The following is a 21638-nucleotide window of genomic DNA, read 5'->3' on the forward strand; positions in this document are numbered from 1 at the left end:
GCTCTCTGACTCTCTCTCTCTCTCTCTCTGTCCCTCACTCTCTCTCTGTCTCACTCTCTATCGCTCTCACTGTCTCTCCCTCTATGTCTCTTTCTGTTGCTCTCTCTGAATCTCTGACTCTCTCTCTCTGTGTCTCTCTGTCCTTCTATCTCTCTCTCTATCACCGCATCTCTCTCTTTATGTCTCTCTTTTCCTGTGTCACTTTCTCTCTGTCTTTCTCGGTCCCTCTCTCTATCTGTCTCTCTCACTTTCTGTTTCTTTGCCTGTCTCACTCTCTCTCTTTCTCTCATTCTCTTTCTCTGTTTGCTTAACTCTCCCTTTCTCTCTCTCTCGCTTTCTTTCTCTCACTCTGCCTGTCTCACTCTCTGTCTCTGCATCTCTCTCTCTCCCTTTCCTCTGGCCTCCATTATACACCCCACTCTATAAGTATTTGCGATGCCATGACATACAAGGGTATGGGCCTAGTGCTGGAAAATGGGGTTAGAATAGTTCGGTACTTGTTAGACCGACACAGACTGGATGGGGTTATGGGGGGGGGGAAGAGCCGGTGGGGTCGGGGGGAAGAGTGTGAGGCTAATTGGACAGCTCTTTCAAAGAGCCTGCACATGCATGATCGGCTGAATGGCCTCCTCGTGAGCTGTGTCACTCTGTGATTGGACGAGCGCCTCCGCATTCAAAGCCTCCGCATCCCCCTCCCCCATCCCCGTTCAACCTGCCCACCCCCCAACATGATGTTTTGAAAGTGCAACTGCCCGACTCCTGTTGAGCCTCTGTCAGGTCGTCGAGGTTTTGTTGACCAGCAGGTGGCAGCGTTTGCCACAATTTCATATTGGGCCATCAACAGGAGGGGGCCATTCAGCCCCTTGATGCTCAAGGGCCTGAATGAGCCTCCTCCTATTCCTGTGCAACAGGCTTGAGGGACTGAATGGCCTCCTCCTGTTCCTGTTTGCAGATTCGTATACACACACACACACAATATACCACTGACTGAAACAATGTTTAATTTTACTGAGTACACACAAAACAACTTAAATACGCAGGTAGTTTCTCTGGCATCAGCTCGATGGACCGAATAGCCTGCTATGCTGTAACGACTGTCAGTTCGCTGACCGACACCGCGATTTAAAGACAGTCTCGTGCCACGATTCACAAGAGGGTTTCACGTTGAACCACGAACATGATATCAGCAGCACCCTCTACAGCCTGGACACAATACACGAGTATTTACAGACCAGGGTGAGCCCAGCTGCTTCCAGAATTTCTCCAGAACCTCACCCAACCTCGGGCCTCCCTTGGCGCTCTCCGAAAGGCACTGGCATGGCCAATGCCTCTCCGGGGCCATGCCCAACCCCCAACCTCAGCAACTACCCCTCAGCTATTTGCCCACAGCGTGCACCATGAAAAGGAACAGATGACCTGGGTCATCATGTGACATCAGCTGCTCGTGGAATCTTTCTCTGCGCAAAATAGCGATCCCTTTCCCTGTAAGAGTAACCCCACCTGCAAAGCTGCTTCATTTGCTGCGAGGCTGATGGAGGTCGGGAAAGGCGCTATATAAAGGCACGTCTTTCTTTTGCTACGGTCTCTATTCCCATGTCTCTCTCTCTCTCTCTGTCGTTCTCTTCGATAAGGGGGGAATTGGATAAATACTGGAAGGGCAAAAACATGGATGGTTATGGGGGAGTGGAAGTGCCGGTGGGGTCGGTGGGTGAAGAGTGTGGGGCTAACTGGACAGCTCTTTCAAAGAGCCAGCACATGTATAATGGGCTGAATGGCTCCAAAGGCTCTGCACCCCCCTCCTCCACCCCCGTTCAACCTGCTCACCCCCCAACATGAGTTTATAAAACAGAACCTGCCTGAATGCTGTTGAGCCTCTGTCAGGTGGTCGAGATTCTGTTGACCAGCAGGTGGCAGCGTTTGCCAACAATTTCAGATTGGGCCATCTACAGGAGGGGGCCATTCAGCCGTTCGAGGCTCAAGGAGCTGAATGAGCCACCTCTTGTTCCTGGGTAACAATATAGAGAGGGGCTAAATGGCCTCCTCCTGTTCCTGTTTGCAGAGACGTGTACACACACACACACACAATATACCACTGACTGAAACAATGTTTAATTTTATTGAGTACACACAAAACATCATAAATACGCAGGTAATTTCTCTGGCATCAGGTCGATGGGCCGAATGGCCTGCTATGCTGTAACGACTGCTGGTTCGCTAAGCGACACCGCGATTTAAAGACAGTCTCGTGCAGCGATTCACAAGAGGGTTTCACTTTGAACTACGAAAATGATATCAGCGGCACCCTCTACGGCCTGGACACAATACACGAGTATTTACAGACCAGGGTGGGCCCAGCTGCTTCCAGAATTTCCCCAGAACCTCACCCAACCTTGGGCCTCCCCTGGCGCTCTCCCGAAGGTACTGGCATGGTCAACGCCTCTCCGGTGCCATCCCCCCACTCCCAACCCCACCAACTACCCCTCAGCTATTCGCCCACATCATGCGTCACATAGCAATTTAACGACGGTGCGTTACTTTCCCCTTAAATCCACGCTTCTTCCCTTATCAGTGTGCATGAGAATGTGCGGTGGGTGTTGGGAGGGGAGTGAGGGAGGAATCTCTCAATGCCCCAACCCAACAACCCCTCTAGAAAAGTGACAGGTTTGTAAAGCTTGCAGGTGGCTTTAAGGCGAGAATGGAGAGAGATTGTGGCTGAGCCGCACTGTCGGAGGGTCTGTGCTGAGGGAGAACCACACTGTTGGAGGGTCAGTGCTGAGGGAGTGCCTCACTGTCAGAGGCGCCGTCTTTCAGGTGAACAAGGGAGATGAACAAGGGGTGTGCAGTTCGAGTTCACTCCGGCCCTGGGGCCAATATTCACTGATCAGCCAGCCACTGCTGACAGAGCGATCAGACGAGGTCCCCATCAGTCCTTAAAGTTCCTCTTCCATCCACACGGTGACAAGCAACAGATTGTGTTCATGTCTGGTCTGTCTGCTCCCTACTGTCTCTCTTGGCTGGTGCTACACTTGGAGTCTCCCCCCGGGCTCCAGAGGCCCACGGCTTTCAGTCTGGTGATGTCTCCATGCACCCACGGGTGGCACAGTATCTGGTCGAGCGTGGGCCGATCGGAGGGTTGCATGGAGAGGCACCATCGTATCAGCTCCTCGCACTCTGCAGAGGGAAGCACAAGATAGTCCATTAAAAATTGCATCGCGGGGAAGAAATGAATGTGAGAAAGACAGAGAGAGACTGCAGAAGGCGGTGGAGCAGAGGGATCTGTGTGTCCTGGTACATGAATCTCAACAAGTTGGTACGCAGATGCAGCGAGTGATTAGGAAGCCAAATGGAAAGTTGTCCTTTATTGCGAGGGAGGGATGGAATATAAAAGTGGGGAAGTCTTGCTACAACTGGACAGGGCATTGGTGAGGCTGCTCCTGGGGCTCTGTGGACAGTTCTGGTCTCCTTACTTAAGGAGGGACAGACTCGCATTGGAAGCCGTTCAGAGAAGCTGCACTCAGCTGATTCCTGGGACGAAGGGGGTTTGTCTGATGGGAAAAGGTTGAGCAGGTTGGGGCTCTACCCATTGGAGTTTAGAAGAATGAGAGGTGATCTTACTGTAACATATCAGATTCTGAGGGGAGGGGTGGATGCTGAGGGGATGTTTCCCAAACTCAAGGGGGGGAAACTAGAATGAGGGGAGGGGGCACAGTTTCAGAATGAGGGGTCTCATGTTGAAGACAGAGATGAGGAGGAATTTCTTGTCTCAGAGGGTGGTCAGTCTGTGGAATTCTCTCCCCCCCTCCACCTGAGAGCAGTGGGGGCCAGGTCACTGAATATATTCAAGGCCGAGTGAGACAGATTTCTGATCGATGAGGGGAGTCGAGGTTTATGAGGGGGACGGACAGGGAAGTGGAGTTGTGGAACAATCGGATCAGACGCGATCGTATTGAATGTGGAGCAGTATTGGGGGGCTGAATGGCCTCCTCCTGCCCCTGTGTATTGAGATCTTAGGAAAGGAGTCAGTGAAGGATGTTTTTTCAATAATAAATCCCCTCTCTCCACCCCGTCTGCACTTACCCTTGGAGATGCTGCAGGGCAGCTGGATCTCGCCAGCCAGGATTTCCACATCTTGCTTGAAGGGGATATCACCACAGACCATGACGTAGAGCAAGACCCCGAGGGACCAGGCGGTAGCGGAGAGGGCATGGTAGCGCCCTTCGCTGATGTACTCTGGTGGGTTGAACACTCTGGTGCCTGAGCATTTCCATCAGAAAGAGAGGGAAATAGAGAGAGAGAGAGGGACAAGATTAAAACCAGACAACATTCACTGTGACAATATTTAACCAACCCAGCATTGCTTTGGGGTTTAACGCCCCGATGCCCCCAAATTACCCACGTCTGATGCTCGGCCCCTGCCTTATACCCCCAGCCCAGTGGTAGTACTGAGAGAGCACTGCACTGTAGGTGGGTCAGTGTCGTGGGATTGCCGCACTGTCGGAGGGACAGTACTGAGGGAGAGCCGCACACTCTAACGGTCAGTGCTGAGGGAGTGGAGCACTGTTGGAGGGACAGTGCTGAGGGAGCGGCGCACTGTCGAACTATCAGTACTGAGGGAGCGCCGCACTGTTGGAGGTTAAGTGCTGAGGGAGAGTTGCACTGTTGGAGGGTCAGTGCTGAGGGAGAGTCGCACTGTTGGAGGGTCAGTGCTGAGGGAGCGGTACACAGTCGGATGGTCAGTGCTGAGGGAGAGTCGCACTGTCGGAGAGTCAGTTCTGAGCCGCACTGTGGGAGGGAATTGGTGCCCGCGCAACAATCTGGGAGCCCTGGTGGCAGAAAGAGAAAGGGGGAGCCGCTGTGCCCCCAGCTGCGTCCGGGATGTCCCCAGGGAGTGGCCGGGCTGAGATAGGGCACTCACCACTGACATCGGTGTAGGTGGTGTCGCGCAGCAGGGCTGCCGAGCCGAACTCGATGAGCTTGAGCTCGCCGGTGTGCAGGTCGACCAGAAGGTTCTCGCTCTTGACGTCCCGGTGCGCGACCCCACAGGCATGGCAGTGCCGCAGTGCCTCCACCGCCTGGCGGAAGAAGGAGCAGGAGCGCTCCTCGCACAGCCAGCCCTGCTCGGTGATGAGGTCGAAGAGGTCCTTGGCTCTGGGTGGGCGCTCCATCACCAGCAGGAAGTTGTCCGGCCTGGAGAACCATTCCAGCAGGCGAATCACACCTCGGTGCTCCGGCAAAGACACCTTCCTCATCAGGATGATCTCCAGGGGCACACGGCGGTCATTCTGCAAACAGAGGGCACAAGGATGATAGAATTCAGTACATGGACAGCAGGCAACAAGTTCACAAAGAGTGGGTGACAAGGAGTTGGGTGTGGGAGGTGGCTGGTTTGGGGAGATGGAGTTGCGGGTGTGAAGAGGCTGGTTTGGGGGAGATGGAGTTGGGGGTGTGAAGAGGCTGGTTTGGGGGAGATGGAGTTGGGGGTGGGTAGGGTGTGGGAAGAGGCTGGTTTAGGGGAGATGAAGTTTGGGGTGGGTAGGGGGTGGGAAGAGGCTGGTTTTGGGGAGATGGAGTTGGGGGTGGGTAGGGTGTGGGAAGAGGCTGATTTGGGGGGAACACAAGCTGAGAATGATGTTCTAGCTAAAAAAAATTCCCTTGTTGGGCGACCCCTTGGGGCGAGTTCACCTTTAACAATTTTCTTTTGCGATGTGTCAGTTTCCTGTTTTTTTCCCTCTAAACTGATGTCACGGAGGGAAAGCAAAGTAAACATTATCTCAAAGGCAATGAGATCTAGGGTTGTAAAAAATATATCACAGAATGAAGATTGAAAAGAAAGCCTTCGTCATTTTTCACTGAATTGCAAACAAGAACCAGCTCCTCTGCACAAACACACTCACACTCACTCTCGCACCCGCCCTCCAATATACACACACTCAGACACACTCTCTCATGCTCAGACACACACTCAGAAACACTCACACACACACACATTCAGAATTATTTGTACACACTCAGACACACTCGCACAAACACTCACATTCAGAGTTACTCGCACACACACTCAGACACACTCACACATTTTGAGTTACTTGCTTACTCTCAGCCACACTCACACACACTCTCACATTCAGACTTACTCACACACACACTGAGACACACTCGTACACACTCTCACATTCAGAGTTATTCGCACACACAATCAGACACTCTCACATTCAGAGTTATTCGCACACACACTCAGACACACTCACACATTCAGAGTTACTCGCACACACTCAGACACACTCGCACATTCAGAGTTACTTCCTCACACTCACACACTCTCACATTCAGACTTACACACACACTCAGACACACTCAGACACACTTGCACATTCAGAGTTACTCGCACACACTCAGACACACTCGCACATTCAGAGTTACTTCCTCACACTCACACACTCTCACATTCAGACTTACACACACACTCAGACACACTCGCACACTTGCACATTCAGAGTTACTCGCACACACACTCAGACACCCTCGCTCATTCAGAGTTACTTGCACACTCTCAGGCAAATTTGCACACTCTCACATTCAGAGTTACTCGCACACAGACTCAGACACACTCACACACACTCTCACATGTGCTCACACTCAGACGCATTCGCACACACTCTCACATATGCTCACACTCAGACACTTGCACACATTCTCACACTTGCACACACTCACACACTTGCACATTCACATGCACACTTTGCACACACTCAGATGCACACTCGCACACACTCAGACAGAGACACGTTTAGAAGTCTTATTTAATAAATTTGAAACTCACCAGACGACCCCAATCCCCCAATTTCTTCCTGGGCACGAGTTTAACCGCCACCTGTCATGGAAACAGGATCTCAATTCATTCAAACCAGCTGACTTTAAACACTACATCGATATTGATATATTTTAAGTAAAGTTTCATGCTAAGTTAACACACACCTTGTCTCCCTCCCCCCTATAGAAACATCAGCAACACCTGCAGGTGTAAACATTGATTCCTGGGAATTATTTTGGATCTTCACTCCCCCCATGACCCCTGGAATGTTGTAATGTTGTGCTCGCGTTTTATAATTTATTGCACTAAAAAGGGAAGCTTCTCGATAGCAGTGTGTCTCTGTGTATGCCTGTGTGTGTGTGTCTGAGTGTGTGTTTGTGTGTGTGCGTGTTTGGCTGTGCATGACTGTGAGGATCTCTGTGTGAGTGAGTGAATGTGTCTATGTGTCTGTTTGTGTGCATGTTTGTGTGAGTGTCTGTGTGAATGTTTTTGCCTGTGTGTGTCTCTGAGTGTGTGTGTGTGTGTGTGTGTTTTTGTGTGTGTCTGAGTGTGTCTGAGTGTGTGTTTGTGTGTGTCTGGGTGTGTGCGTGTGTGTTTGTGTGTGACTGAGTGTGTGTGCGTGTGTGTCTGAGTGTGTGTGTGTGTGTGTGTCTTGGGGTGTGTGTGTGTTTGTGTCTGAGTGTGTGCTTGCATGTGTCTGAGTGTGACTCTGTGTGTGTCTGGGTGTGTGTGTGTGTCTGAGTGTGTGTTTGTGTGTGTCTGAGTGTGCGTGTGTTTGTGTCTGAGTGTGTGTTTTTGTGTCTGTTTGTGTCTGTGTGTGTGTCTGGGAGTGTGTGTATGTGTGTGTGTTTGTGTCTGAGTCTGTCATTGAGTGTGTCTGGGGGTGTGCGTGTGTCTGAGTGTGTGTTTGTGTGTGTCTGAGTGTGTGTTTGTGTGTGTCTGAGTGTGTCTCGGTGTGTGTCTGGGGGTGTGTGTTTGTCTGTGTCTGTCTCTGCGTGTGTCTGAGTGTGTGTTTGTGTGTGTCTGAGTGTGTCTCTGTGTGTGTCTGAGTGTGTGTGTGTGTGTCTGAGTGTGTGTGTGCCTATATATCGATGTGCTTATTTTATTAATGCCCTCCCTTTCCCCTCCTCTCTCACTGGAGCTCCATCAGAGATCCTCAAAGCCGAGTAAACAGTTCCGAAGCCGCCGCTGCCCAGTTTATTGCCCACACTGTACAGATCCTTGAAGCTTTCTCTCTTCTTCCTCTGCTTCACTGCAGGAGCTGATGCAGAGAGAGAGAAAGAAAGAATTACACTCCATCCAATGATCCCAGCCTTAGTTTAACAAAATTATGACAGACAATCAAACATCACATCAGACTAAAATGGTTCTTAGTGAAAAATAATCCCGACCCTTCCCAGCCCACTAAACTCAAACGAGAATTAATGAGTTTGCCCACTGCCTCTGTCTCTCACTCACATGTATTTCTGTCACCCCTTCTCTCTCCGTCTCTCGCTAGCATCTTTTTGTGTGTCTGTGTCTCTCTTAATGTGTCTCACTGCTGTCTTGCTCTCTCTCGTTCTGTTTCTCTAGCTCTATCTGTCTCTCTGTCTCTCTTTTTCTCTCTCTCTCTTTCTTTCTCTCTGTCTCTCTTTCTCTGTCTCTGTCTCTCTTTTTCATTCTTGCTCTCCCTTTCCCTCTCCCTCTCCGACTTACTCTGCAATCGGCCGCCTCCAGTCCGTACACCGGCGCATTGTGTGCACCCTTTTTAAAGGAATTTTTGGGTTGGGGAGGTGGTCGGGGCTCCCTCTTCAAGGGGGGATCCCAATATGTTGGATTCCTCTTTCACCTCCCTGTCTGTTCCGTTAGACGAATTGTTTCCCACTGAAACTTTCTCTTGTGTTGAAATGAATATGTTAGTACCAAAGACCCATCGAAACGAACCTCCCTCTCCCTCTGAATCCGTCTCTGCCCCCTCCGCCCCAGTCCATTTCTGTGCCTGTCTCTCTCTCTCTATCTCTCTCAGTTTCTGTCTCTGCATCCCACTGGCTCTCGAGATCTCCTGCTCACTCCCCTTCTCCCCAAACACCAACTTCTGGGGAGCGGGGGTGGGGGTTGGGGTTGGGGGGCGGGGGTGGGGGGGTGGTGGGGGCGGGTGGGGGAGGTGGGGGGAGTGGGAGGTGGGGTAAAGACACTGCGCGGACACTCGGGGAACTCACGTTGTTAAAAAAAACTTCATACCTGGGTGCGATTCCTCGGCCGGTGTCTGACTGCACACAGTCCCGGACTTGGTATACAGCATGGCTCTGCGGGGGACGCTGCTCTTAAGATTCCTCTGGGCAGAGAAAGATAGTCTCGTAATCGTTTACAAAATGTTTCTTTTTAAAGGAAGAATTTTGTCCTTCAAGGGGTTCACAGGCAGAGCAGAAGTTGAGTCTTTTGCCCCTTTCCCTGGTTGCTGTTGGTTACAAGGCGGTGTGTCAATTTCACCTCGAATGTATCAGTGTTCCAGAGAAGGCTGGAAATCCACAACCAAAACCCCCAAAAATACCTGGAAAAACTCAGCAGGTCTGGCAGCATCTGCGGGGAGGGTCACAGTTCACCTTTCGAGTCCCTGTGACTCTTGAACAGAACTAAGGGAAAGCAGAAGAGGGGTGAAATATAAACTGGTTTAAGGGGCAGGGGGGAGGAGACAATTAGAGCTGGATCGAGGGTCAGTGAAAGGTGGGGGGAGACAAAAGATGTCACAGACAAAAGGAGAAAGAGGTGTTGATGGTGGTGAAATTGGCGAAGAAATGTGCTAATGGGGACATTAAGGGTAGAAAGCAGATAGACCAATGGATGGAAACACATTTAATAATAATTGGAATAGGTGGGAATAGAAAAATATTTATAAATTATTGGAAAAGAGGGGGTGGGGATGGAGGAGAGAGTTTGTGATCTAAAATTGTTCAACTCAATATTCAGTCTGAAAGGCTGTAAAATACATAGTCGGTAGATAAGGTGCTGTTCCTCCAGTTTGCGTTGAGAAATAAAACAATTGATGTTGCTCTCACTGGTTCTCTCTCTCTCTCTCTGACTCTCTGTCCTTCTATCTCTCTCTCTATTTCTGCATCTCTTTCTTTTTATCTCTCTTTTCCAGTGTCTCAGGTGGACATAAAAGATCTCCTGGCCCCTATTGGAAGGAAAGCGAGCTGGCGGAGGTTGGGGTGGGGGTTGGAGGAAGAGTTATCCCCGGTGTCCAGGGCCCGAAACTTACCCTTCAGCCAAAACCACGAAAAGGCACAGATGACCTGTGTCATTGTGTGACATCAGCTGCTCTTGGGATCTTCCTCTGTACAAAATAGCGATCCCTTTCCCTACAAGAGTGAACCCACCTGCAATGTTGCTTCATTTTCTGCGAGGCTCTTGTAGGTTTCTGCTGTTCGGGAAAGGCGCTATATAAAGGCAAGTCTTTCTTTCGCTACGGTCTGTATTCCCTTGTCTCTCTCTCTCTCTCTCACTCTCTTCGATAAGGGGGAATTGGATAAATACTGGAAGGGCAAAAACGTGCAGGGTTATGGGGGAGTGGAAGTGCTGGTGGGGTCGGTGGGTGAAGAATGTGGGGCTAAATGGACAGCTCTTTCAAAGAGCCAGCACATGTATAATGGGCTGAATGTCCTCCTCTTGAGATGCGTCATTCTGTGATTGTACGAATGCCTCCTCCTTCAAAGGCTCCGCCAGCCCCTCCTCCACCCCCGTTCAACCTGCTCACCCCCCAACATGAGTTTATAAAACTGAACCTGCCTGACTGCTGTTGAGCCTCTGTCAGGTCATCGAGGTTTTGTTGACCAGCAGGTGGCTGCGTTTGCCACAATTTCATATTGGGCCATCTACAGGAGGAGGCCATTCAGCCCTTCGAGGCTCAAGGGCCTGAATGAGCCTCCTCTTGTTCCTGTGTAACAGTACTGAGAGAGGGGCTGAATGGCCTCCTCCTGTTCCTGTTTACAGAGACGTGTACACACACACACACACACACACAATATACCACTGACTGAAACAATGTTTATTTTTATTGAGTACACACAAAACATCATAAATACGCAGGTAATTTCCCTGGCATCAGCTCGATGGTCCGAATGGCCTGCTATGCTGTAACGACTGACGGTTCGCTAAGCGACACCGCGATTTAAAGACAGTCTCATGCCGTGATTCACAGAGGGTTTCATGTTGAACCACGAACATGATATCAGTGGCACCCTCTATGGCCTGGACACAATACACGAGTATTAACAGACCAGGGTGTGCCCAGCTGCTTCCAGAATTTCCCCAGAACCTCACCCAACCTTGGGCCTCCCCTGGCACACTCCTGAAGGTACTGGCATGGTCAACACCTCTCCGGTGCCATCCCCCCACTCCCAACCCCATCAACTACCCCTCAGCTATTCGCCCACATCATGCATCACAAAGCAATCGAATGACGGTGCGATACTTTCCCCTTAAATCCACGCTTCTTCCCTTATCAGTGTGCATGAGAATGTTGGGTGGGTGTTGGGAGGGGAGTGAGGAAGGAATCTCTCAATGCCCCACCCAACACCCCCTCTAGAAAAGTGCCAGGTCGGTAAAGCTTGCAGGTGGCTTTAAGGCGAGAATGGAGAGAGATTGTGGCTGAGCCGTGCTGTCGGAGGGTCTGTGCTGAGGGAGAACCACACTGTTGGAGGGTCAGTGCTGAGGGAGTGCCTCACTGTCGGAGGCACCACCTTTCAGGTTGAACAAGGGAGACGAACAAGGGGTGTGCAGTTCGAGTTCACTCCGGCCCTGGGGCCAATATTCACTGATCAGCCAGCCACTGCTGACAGAGCGATCAGACGAGGTCCCCATCAGTCCTTAAAGTTCCTCCTCCATCCACACGGTGACAAGCAACAGAGTGTGTTCATACCCAGTCTGTCTGCTCCCTACTGTCTCTCCTGGCTGGTGCTACACTCGGAGTCTTCCCCTGGGCTCCAGAGGCCCACGGCTTTTGGTCTGGTGATGTCCGGCTGCATCCACTGGTGGCACAGTATCTGGTCGAGGGTGGGCTGTTCGGAGGGTTGCATGGAGAGGCACCATCGTATCAGCTCCTCGCACTCTGCAGGGGGAAGCACAAGATAGTCCCTTAAAAATTGCATCACAGGGAAGAAATGAATGTGAGAAAGAGAGTGAGAGACTGCAGAAGGCGGTGGAGCAGAGGGATCTGGGTGTCCTGGTACATGAATCTCAACAAGTTGGTACGCAGATGCAGTGAGTGATTAGGAAGCCAAATGGAAAGTTGTCCTTTATTGCGAGAGGGGATGGAATATAAAAGTGGGGAAGTCTTGCTACAACTGGACAGGGCATTGGTGAGGCCGCTCCTGGGGAACTGTGGACAGTTCTGGTCTCCTCACTTAAGGAGATACAGACTCGCGTTGGAAGCCGTTCAGAGAAGGTTCACTTGGCTGATTCCTGGGATGAAGGGGGTTTGTCTGATGGGGAAAGGTTGAGCAGGTTGGGGCCTCTACCCATTGGATTTTAGAAGAATGAGAGGTGATCTTATTGAAACATATCAGATTCTTAAGGGAGGGGGTTTGACAAGGTGGATGCTGAGGGGATGTTTCCCCACCTCAAGGGGGGTAATCTAGAATGAGGGGAGGGGGGGCACAGTTTCAGAATGAGGTGTCTCCCATTGAAGACGGAGATGAGGAGGAATTTCTTGTCTCAGAGGGTGGTCAGTCTGTGGAATTCTCTCCCCCCCCTCCCCCTGAGAGCAGTGGGGGCCGTGTCACTGAATATATTCAAGGCCGAATGAGACAGATTTCTGATCGACGAGGGGATTCATGGGTTATGAGGGTGACGGACAGGGAAGTGGAGTTGTGGAGCAATCGGATCAGACGCGATCGTATTGAATGGGGTAGCAGGATCGAGGGGCTGAATGGCCTCCTCCTGCCCCTGTGTCTTGAGATCTTAGGAAAGGAGACAGTGAAGGATGTTTTTTCAAAAATAAATCCCCTCTCTCCACCCCGTCTGCCACTTACCCTTGGAGATGCTGCAGGGCAGCTGGATCTCGCCAGCCAGGATTTCCACATCTTCCTTGAAGGGGATATCACCACAGACCATGACGTAGAGCAAGACCCCGAGGGACCAGGCGGTAGCGGAGAGGGCATGGTAGCGCCCTTCGCTGATGTACTCTGGTGGGTTGAACACTCTGGTGCCTGAGCATTTCCATCAGAAAGAGAGGGAAATAGAGAGAGAGAGAGAGGGACAAGATTAAAACCAGACAACATTCACTGTGACAATATTTAACCAACCCAGCATTGCTTTGGGGTTTAACGCCCCGATGCCCCCAAATTACCCACGCCTGATGCTCAGCCCCTGCCTCATACCCCCAGCCCAGTGCTAGTACCGAGGGAGCACTGCACTGTCGGAGGGTCAGTGCCGTGGGATCGCCGCACTGTCGGAGGGTCATTGCTGAGGGTGCGCCACACTGTCGGAGGGTCAGTACTGAGGGAGTGCCGCACAGTCGAACGGTCAGTGCTGAGGGAGCGGAGCACTGTTGGAGGGACAGTGCTGAGGGAGCGCCGCAGTGTCGAACAGTCAGTACTGAGGGAGCGCCGCACTGTCGAACAGTCAGTACTGAGGGAGCGCCGCACTGTTGGAGGGTCAGTGCTGAGGGAGCGGTGCACAGTTGGATGGGCAGTGCTGAGGGAACTCCGCATTGGGGAAGCGTCAGTTCTGAGCCGCACTGTGGGAGGGAATTGGTGCCGTGCAACAATCTGGGATCCCTGGTGGCAGAAAGAGAAAGGGGGAGCCGCTGTGCCCCCAGCTGCTTCCGGGATGCCCCCAGGGAGTGGCCGGGCTGAGATAGGGCACTCACCACTGACATCGGTGTAGGTGGTGTCGCGCAGCAGGGCTGCCGAGCCGAAGTTGATGAGCTTGAGCTCCCCGGTGCGCAGGTCGTCCAGAAGGTTCTCGCTCTTGATGTCCCGGTGCGCGACCCCACAGGCATGGCAGTGCCGCAGTGCCTCCACCACCTGGCGGAAGAAGGAGCAGGAGCACTCCTCGCACAGCGGGCCCTGCTCGGTGATGAGGTCAAAGAGGTCCTTGGCTCTGGGCAGGCGCTCCATCACCAGCAGGAAGTCGACCGGCCTGGAGAACCAGTCCAGCAGGCGAATCACACCTCGGTGCTCCGGCAAAGAACCCTTCCACATCAGGATGATCTCCAGGGGCACACGGCGGTCATTCTGCAAACAGAGGGCACAAGGATGGCAGAATTCAGAACATGGACAGCAGGCAACAAGTTCACAAAGAGTGGGTGACAAGGAGTTGGGCGTGGGAGGTGGCTGGTTTGGGGGAGATGAAGTTGGGGGTGGGTAGGGGGTGGGAAGAGGCTGGTTTGGGGGAGATGGTGTTGGGGTTGCGTAGGGTGTGGGAAGAGGCTGATTTGGGGGGAACACAAGTTGAGAATGATGTTCTAGCTTAAAAAAAGTCCCTTGTGGGGCGACCCCTGGTGGCGAGTTCACCTTTAACAATTTTCTGTTGCGATGTGTCAGTTTCCTACGTTTTTCCCTCTAAACTGATGTCACGGAGGGACAGCAAATTAAATATTATCTCAAAGGCAATGAGATCTAAGGATGTAATAAATATATCACAGAATGAAGTTTGAGAAAAAAGCCTTCGTCACTTTTCACTGAATTGCAAACAAGAACCAGCTCCTCTGCACAAACACACTCACTCTCGCACCCGCCCTCCAATATACACACACTCAGACACACTTCTCACGCTCAGACACACACTTGCACACACTCAGAAACACTCGCACACACACTCACATTCAGAGTTACTCGCACACACACTCAGACACACTCACACATTTTGAGTTACTTGCTCACACTCAGACACACTCACACACACTCTCACATTCAGACTTACTCACACACACACTGAGACACATTCGTACACACTCTCACATTCAGAGTTATTCGCACACACACTCAGACACACTCACACATTCAGAGTTACTCGCACACACTCAGACACACTCGCACATTCAGAGTTACTTGCACACTCTCAGGCAAACTCGCACACTCTCACTTTCAGAGTTACTCGCACACACACTCAGACACACACACACACTCTCACATATGCTCACACTCAGACACATTCGCACACACTCTCACATATGCTCACACTCAGACACTTGCACACTCACATGCACACTTTGCACACACTCAGATGCACACTCGCACACTCTCAGACAGAGACAGGTTTACAAGTCTTATTTAATAAATTTGAAACTCACCAGACGACCCCAATCCACCACTTTCTTCCTGGGCACGAGTTTAACCGCCACCTGTCACGGAAACAGAATCTCAATTCATTGAAACTAGCTGACTTTAAACACTACATCGATAGTGATTTATTTTAAGTAAAGTTTCATGCTGAGTTAACACACACCTTGTCTCCCTCCCCCCTATAGAAACATCAGCAACACCTGCAGGTGTAAACATTGATTTCTGGGAATTATTTTGGATCTTCATTCTCCCCGCAACCCTCGGAATGTTGTAATGGTGTGCTCGCGTTTTATAATTTATTGCACTAAAAAGGGAAGCTTCTAGATGGCAGTGTGTCTCTGTGTATGCCTGTTTGTGTGTGTCTGAGTGTGTGTTTGTGTGTGTGCATGCTTGGCTGTGCATGACTGTGAGGATCTCTGTGTGAGTGAGTGAATGTGTCTATGTGTCTGTTTGTGTGCATGTTTGTGTGAGTGTCTGTGTGAATGTTTTTGCCTGTGTGTGTCTCTGAGTGTGCGTGCATGTGTTTGTGTGTCTGAGTGTGTCTTTGTGTGTGTCTGAGTGTGTCTCTGTGTGTGTCTGAGTGTGTCTTTGTGTGTGTCTGTGTGTGTCTCTGTGTGTGTCTGAGTGTGTGTTTGTGTGTGTCTGGGTGTGTGTGTGTGTGTGTGTTTGTATGTGTCTGAGTGTGTGTTTGCGTGTGTCTGAGTGTGCTTGTGTTTGTGTCTGAGTGTGTGTTTTTGTGTGTCTGTGTGTGTCTCTGTGTGTGTCTGGGAGTGTGTGTGTGTGTGTGTGTGTGTGTGTGTGTTTGTGTCTGAGTGTGTCTCTGTGTGTGTCTGGGGGTGTGCGTGTGTCTGAGTGTGTGTTTGTGTGTGTCTGAGTAAGTGTTTGTGTGTGCCTGAGTGTGTCTCTGTGTGTGTCTGGTTGTGTGTGTGTGTGTGTGTTTGTGTCTGAGTGTGTGTTTGTGTGTGTCTGAGTGTGTCTCGGTGTGTGTCTGGGGCTGTGTGTGTGTCTGAGTGTGTCTCTGTGTGTGTCTGAGTGTGTGTTTCTGTTTGTCTGAGTGTGTCTCTGTGTGTGTCTGGGTGTGTGTGTGTGTGTGTGTGTGTGTGTTTGTGTCTGAGTGTGTGTGTGTCTATATATTGATGTGCTTATTTCATTAATGCCCTCCCTTTCCCCTCCTCTCTCACCGGAGCACCATCAGAGATCCTCACTGACAAGTAAACAGTTCCAAAGCTGCCGCTGCCCAGTTTATTGCCCACACTGTACAGTTGCTTGAAGCTTTCTCTCTTCTTCCTCTTCTTTACTGCAGGACCTGAGGCAGAGAGAGAGAGAGATAGAATTACACTCCATGCAATGATCCCAGCCTTAGTTTAACAAAATTATGACAATCAAACATCACAACAGACTGAAATGGTTCTTAGTGACAAGTACTCCCGACCCTTCCCAGCCCACTAAACTCAAGCGAGAATTAATGAGTTTGCCCAATGCCTCTCTCACTCACTCACATGTGTTTCTGTCACCCCTTCTCTCTCCGTCTCTCGCTAACATCTTTTTTGTGTGTCTGTGTCTCTCTTTCTGTGTCTCACTGCTGTCTTGCTCTCTCTCGTTCTGTTTCTCTAGCTCTCCCTCTGTCTCTCTCTGTCTCTCTTTTTCATTCTTTCTCCCGCTTTCCCTCTCCCTCTCCGACTTACTCTGCAATCGGCCGCCTCCAGTCCGTTCACCGGCGCATTGTGTGCACCCTTTTAAAGGGAATTTTTGGGTTGGGGAGGTGGTCGGGTCTCCCTCTTCAAGGGGGGATGCCAATATGTTGGATTCCTCTTCCATCTCCCTGTCTGTTCCGTTAGACGAATTGGTTCCCACTGAAAAATGCTCTTGTGTTGAAATGAATATGTTAGTACCAAAGACCCATCGAACTGAACCTCCATCTCCCTCTGCATCCGGCTCTGCCCCCTCCGCCCCAGTCCATCTCTGTGCCTGTCTCTCTCTCTCTATCTCTCTCAGTTTCTGTCTCTGCATCCCACTGGCTCTCGAGAACTCCTGCTCACTCCCCTTCTCCCCAAACACAAACTTCTGGGGAGCGGGGGGGTGGGTGGTGGGGTAAAGACCCTGCGCGGACACTCGGGGAACTCACGTTGTTAAAAAAAATCTTCATACCTGGGTGCGATTCCTCGGCCGGTGTGTGACTGCACACAGTCCCGGACTTGGTATACAGCATGGCTCTGCGGGGGACGCTGCTCTTAAGATTCCTCTGGGCAGAGAAAGATAGTCTCGTAATCGTTTACAAAATGTTTCTTTTTAAAGGAAGAATTTTGTCCTTCAAGGGGTTCACAGGCAGAGCAGAAGTTGAGTCTTTTCCCCCTTTCCCTGGTTGCTGTTGGTTACAAGGCGGTGTGTCAATTTCACCTCGAATGTATCAGTGTTCCAGAGAAGGCTGGAAATCCACAACCAAAACCCCCAAAAATACGTGGAAAAACTCAGCAGGTCTGGCAGCATCTGCGGGGAGGGGCACAGTTCACCTTTCGAGTCCTTGTGACTCTTGACCAGAACTAAGGGAAAGCAGAAGAGGGGTGAAATATAAACTGGTTTAAGGGGCAGGGGGAGGGGACAATTAGAGCTGGATCGAGGGTCAGTGAAAGGTGGGGGGAGCCAAAAGATGTCACAGGCAGAAGGAGAAAGAGTTGTTGATGGTGGTGAAATTGGCGAAGAAATTTGCTAATGGAGACATTAAGGGTAGAAAGCAGATAGACCAATGGATGGAAAGACATTTAAGAATAATGGGAATAGGTGGGAAAAGTAAAATATTTATAAATTATTGGAGAAGAGGGGTTGGGGATGGAGGAGAGAGTTTGTGATCTAAAATTGTTGAACTCAATATTCAGTCTGAAAGGCTGTAAAATACATAGTCGGTAGATAAGGTGCTGTTCCTCCAGTTTGCGTTGAGAAATAAAACAATTGATGTTGCTCTCACTCTTTCTCTCTCTCTCTCTGACTCTCTGTCCTTCTATCTCTCTCTCTATTTCTGCATCTCTTTCTTTTTATCTCTCTTTTCCAGTGTCTCAGGTGGACATAAAAGATCTCCTGGCCCCTATTGGAAGGAAAGTGGGCTGGCGGAGGTTGGGGTGGGTGTTGTGGGGAAGAGTTCTCCCCGGTGTCCTGGGCCCGAAACTTATCCTTCAGCCAAAACCACGAAAAGGCACAGATGACCTAGGTCGTTGTGTGACATCAGCTGCTCGTGGGATCTTCCTCTGCACAAAATAGCAATCCCTTTCCCTACAAGAGTGACCCCACCTGCAATGGTGCTTCATTTTCTGCGAGGCTCTTGGAGGTTTCTGCTGGTCGGGAAAGGCGCTATATAAAGGCAAGTCTTTATTTCGCTACGGTCTGTATTCCCTTGTCTCTCTCTCTCTCTCTCTCGCTCTCTTTGATAAGGGGGGAATTGGATAAAAACTGGAAGGGCAAAAACGTGCAGGGTTATGGGGGAGTGGAAGAGCTGGTGGGGTCGGTGGGTGAAGAGTGTGTGTCTAAATGGACAGCTCTTTTAAAGAGCCAGCACATGCATGATCGGCTGAATGGGCTCCTCGTGAGCTGTGTCATTCTGTGATTTTACGAATGCCTCCACCTTAAAAGGCTCCGCACCCCCCTCCTCCACCCCCGTTCAACCTGCTCACCCCCCAACTTGATTTTATAAAACTGAACCTGCCTGACTGCTGTTGAGCCTCTGTTCGGTCGTCGAGGTTTTGTTGACCAGAAGGTGGCAGCATTTGCCACAATTTCATATTGGGCCATCCACAGGAGGAGGCCATTCAGCCCTTCAAGGCTCAAGGGCCTGAAAAGGCCTCCTCTTGTTCCTATTTAAAAGGCTCGAGCGAAAGGCTGAATGGGCCTCCTCCTGTTCCTGTGGAACATCTCGGGACATGGGGCATAATGACCTCCTGCTGTTCCTGTGTAACAGGCTTCAGAGAGTGGGCTGAATGGGCCTCATCCTGTTCCTGTGTAACAGTCTCGAGAGAGGGGCTGAATGGCCTCTTCCTATTCCTGTTTGCAGAGACATGTACACACACACACACAATATACCACTGATTGAAACAAAGTTTAATTTTATTGAGTACACACAAAACATCATAAATAAGCAGGTAGTTTCTCTGGCATCAGCTCGATGGGCCGAATGGCCTGCTATGCTGTAACGACTGTCAGTTCGTTAACCGACACCACGATTTAAAGACAGTCTTGTGCCGCGATTCACAAGAGGGTTTCACGTTGAACCACGAACATGATATCAGCAGCACCCTCTACAGCCTGAACGCAATACACGAGTATTTACAGACCAGGGTGGGCCCAGCTGCTTCCAGAATTTCCCCAGAAGCTCATCAAATCTCAGGCCTCCCCTGGTGCTCTCCCAAAGGCACTGGCATGGCCAACGCCTCTCTGGTACCATCCCCAGCCCCCAACCGCATCAAAACCCCCACAGCTATTTGCCAACAGCGTGCGTCACAATGCGATTGAACGACTGTGCGTTGCTTTCCCCTTAAATCCACGTTTCTTACCTTATCAGTGTGCATGAGGATGTGGGGGATGTGGGGGTGGGGATGGGATTGAGGGAGGAATCTCTCAATGCCCCACCCAAAAGCCCCGCCAGAAAAGTGCCAGGTCTGTAAAGCTTGCAACTGGCCTTAAGGGAAGAATGGAGAGAAATTGCGGCTGCTCATGGAAATCACTGTTGGAGGGTCAGTACTGAGGGAGTGCTGCACTGTCGGAGGGTCAGTACTAAGCCGCACTGTCGGAGGGTCAGTACTGAGAGAGAATCTTTGTAGTCTGGGAGGCCATTCAGCCCCTCTCAAGTCTGTTAGACAGGAACAGGAGGATGCCATTCTGCCCCTCGACCGTTCCTCGATTCAACTTGATCACGGCTGATCTGCATCTTAACTTCATCTGCTGCCCTCAGTTCTGTGGTCCTCAATCACCCCCTTACCCAGAAAAATCTCCCAATCTCAGGTTGGAAATTACAATTGCCCTTCCCCCATTTCAGCCTCAACAGGCTTATTGGGGGGAGAGAGGTCCCCAGTTGTACTCCACTTTGTGTCAAGTGCTTCCTGACATCACCCCTGACCACCTGGCTCCAACTTTGATGTTCTGCCACCTCATTCTTGGCTCTCCCGCCCCTACCAAACCCATCATCTTAAACCCCTCGATCAGAACACCCCTTAATCTTCGATACTCGAGGGAATACAAGCTCAGCCTGTGGGACCCGTCATTGGAATTTAACCCTCTCACACCCAAGTCATTCTGGTGATTCTGCGCTGCAATCCTGAAGGGCTCTCTCTCTCTGTCTCTCTCTCTCTCTGTCTATCTCTCTATCTTTCACTGTCTATCTCTCTCTATGTCTCTCTCACTATCTCTCTCTCTTTATCTCTCCCTCTCTGTGTCTTTCTCGGTCCCTCTCTCTCTCTCTCTCTGTCTCTCTCTATAACAATCTCTCTGTTTTTCCCTCTATCTCTTTTTCTGTTGCTCTCTCTGACTCTCTGATTCTCTCTCTCTGTGTCTCTCTGTCCTTCTGTCTCGCTCTCTATCTCTGTGTCTCTCTCTTTTTGTCTCTCTTTTCCTGTGTCTCTATCTCTCTCTCTTTCTCGGTCTCTCTCCCTCTCTCTCTGTGTCTCATGTCCTTCTATCTGTCTCTGTCTCACTATCTATGTGTCTCTCTCTTTTTGTCTCTCTTTTCCTATGTCTCTATCTCTCTCTCTTTCTCCGTCCCTGTCTCTATCTCTCTCTCTCACTTTCTGTCTGTTTGTCTGTCTTACTCTCTCTCTGTCTCTCACTCTCTTTCTCTGTTTGCCTCACTCTCTCTTTCTCTCTATCTCACTCTCCCCAACCCCGTTCAACCTGCCCACTCCCCAACATGAACTTTTGAAACTGAACCTGCCTGAATGCTGTTGAGCCTCTGTCAGGTCGTCGAGATTTTGTTGACCAGCAGGTGGCAGCGTTTGCCAAAATTTCAGATTGGGCCATCGACAGGAGGAGGCCACTCATGCCTTCAATGTTCAAGGGCCTGACTGAACCTCGTCTTGTCCCTGTGTAAAAGTCTTGAGAGAGGGGCTGAATGGCCTCTTCCTGTTCCTGTTTGCAGAGACGTGTACACACACACACACACACACACAATATACCACTGATTGAAACAACGTTTAATTTTATTGAGTACACACAAAACATCACAAATACGCAGGTAGTTTCTCTGGTATCAGCTCGATGGTCCGAATGGCCTGCTTTGCTGTCACGACTGTCGGTTCGCTAACCGACATCGCGATTTAAAGACAGTCTCGTGCCGCGATTCACAAGAGGGTTTCACGTTGAACCACGAACATGATATCAGCTGCACCGTCTACAGCCTGGACACAATACACGAGTATTTACAGACCAGGGTGGGCCCAGCTGCTTCCAGAATTTGCCCACAACCTCACCCAACCTCGGGCCTCCCCTGGCGTTCTCCCGAAGGCACTGGCATGGCCAACGCCTCTCCGGTGCCATCCCCCACCCCCAACCCCACCAACTCCCCCTCAGCTATTTGCCCACAGCGT

At 50.7% G+C, this 21638-nt stretch overlaps 2 protein-coding genes across 2 annotated transcripts; both read right to left on the reverse strand.

Moving 5' to 3' along the window:
- Positions 1 to 2998: 2998 nt before the first annotated feature.
- LOC121272770 (serine/threonine-protein kinase pim-3-like) lies at positions 2999 to 10652 on the reverse strand. Its single transcript, XM_041179549.1, has 7 exons — positions 10545 to 10652; positions 9032 to 9125; positions 7948 to 8072; positions 6821 to 6871; positions 4916 to 5282; positions 4078 to 4254; positions 2999 to 3171 (listed from the first exon to the last, which is right to left on the reverse strand). The coding sequence occupies exons 1-7, from the start codon at positions 10650 to 10652 to the stop codon at positions 2999 to 3001; spliced, it is 1095 nt and encodes a 364-aa protein (XP_041035483.1).
- A 1072-nt stretch (positions 10653 to 11724) lies between these two features.
- Positions 11725 to 21362, reverse strand: LOC121272771 (serine/threonine-protein kinase pim-3-like). The gene is made up of 7 exons (XM_041179550.1): positions 21283 to 21362; positions 17224 to 17315; positions 16257 to 16381; positions 15084 to 15134; positions 13659 to 14025; positions 12820 to 12996; positions 11725 to 11897 (listed from the first exon to the last, which is right to left on the reverse strand). The coding sequence occupies exons 1-7, from the start codon at positions 21360 to 21362 to the stop codon at positions 11725 to 11727; spliced, it is 1065 nt and encodes a 354-aa protein (XP_041035484.1).
- Positions 21363 to 21638: the final 276 nt, after the last annotated feature.

Source organism: Carcharodon carcharias, chromosome 35 (assembly GCF_017639515.1).
Source record: "Carcharodon carcharias isolate sCarCar2 chromosome 35, sCarCar2.pri, whole genome shotgun sequence".
NCBI lineage: Eukaryota > Metazoa > Chordata > Chondrichthyes > Lamniformes > Lamnidae > Carcharodon > Carcharodon carcharias.

Excerpts from the sequence above, each read along its gene's own strand:
- LOC121272770 (XM_041179549.1), bottom strand. The coding sequence starts at position 10,652 with ATGAAATTGTGGCAAACGCAGCCACCTGCTGGTCAACAAAACCTCGAT. Across the intron at positions 9,126-10,544 it reads TTATAAACTCATGTTGGGGG|AGGAATCTTAAGAGCAGCGT; the intron begins GTGAGCAGGTTG and ends TTCTCTGCCCAG. Across the intron at positions 8,073-9,031 it reads GGCCGAGGAATCGCACCCAG|CTCCTGCAGTGAAGCAGAGG; the intron begins GTATGAAGTTTT and ends TCTCTGCATCAG.
- LOC121272771 (XM_041179550.1), bottom strand. The coding sequence starts at position 21,362 with ATGTCGGTTAGCGAACCGACAGTCGTGACAGCAAAGCAGGCCATTCGG. Across the intron at positions 17,316-21,282 it reads ATACCAGAGAAACTACCTGC|GAATCTTAAGAGCAGCGTCC; the intron begins GTATTTGTGATG and ends CTCTGCCCAGAG. Across the intron at positions 16,382-17,223 it reads GGCCGAGGAATCGCACCCAG|GTCCTGCAGTAAAGAAGAGG; the intron begins GTATGAAGATTT and ends TCTCTGCCTCAG.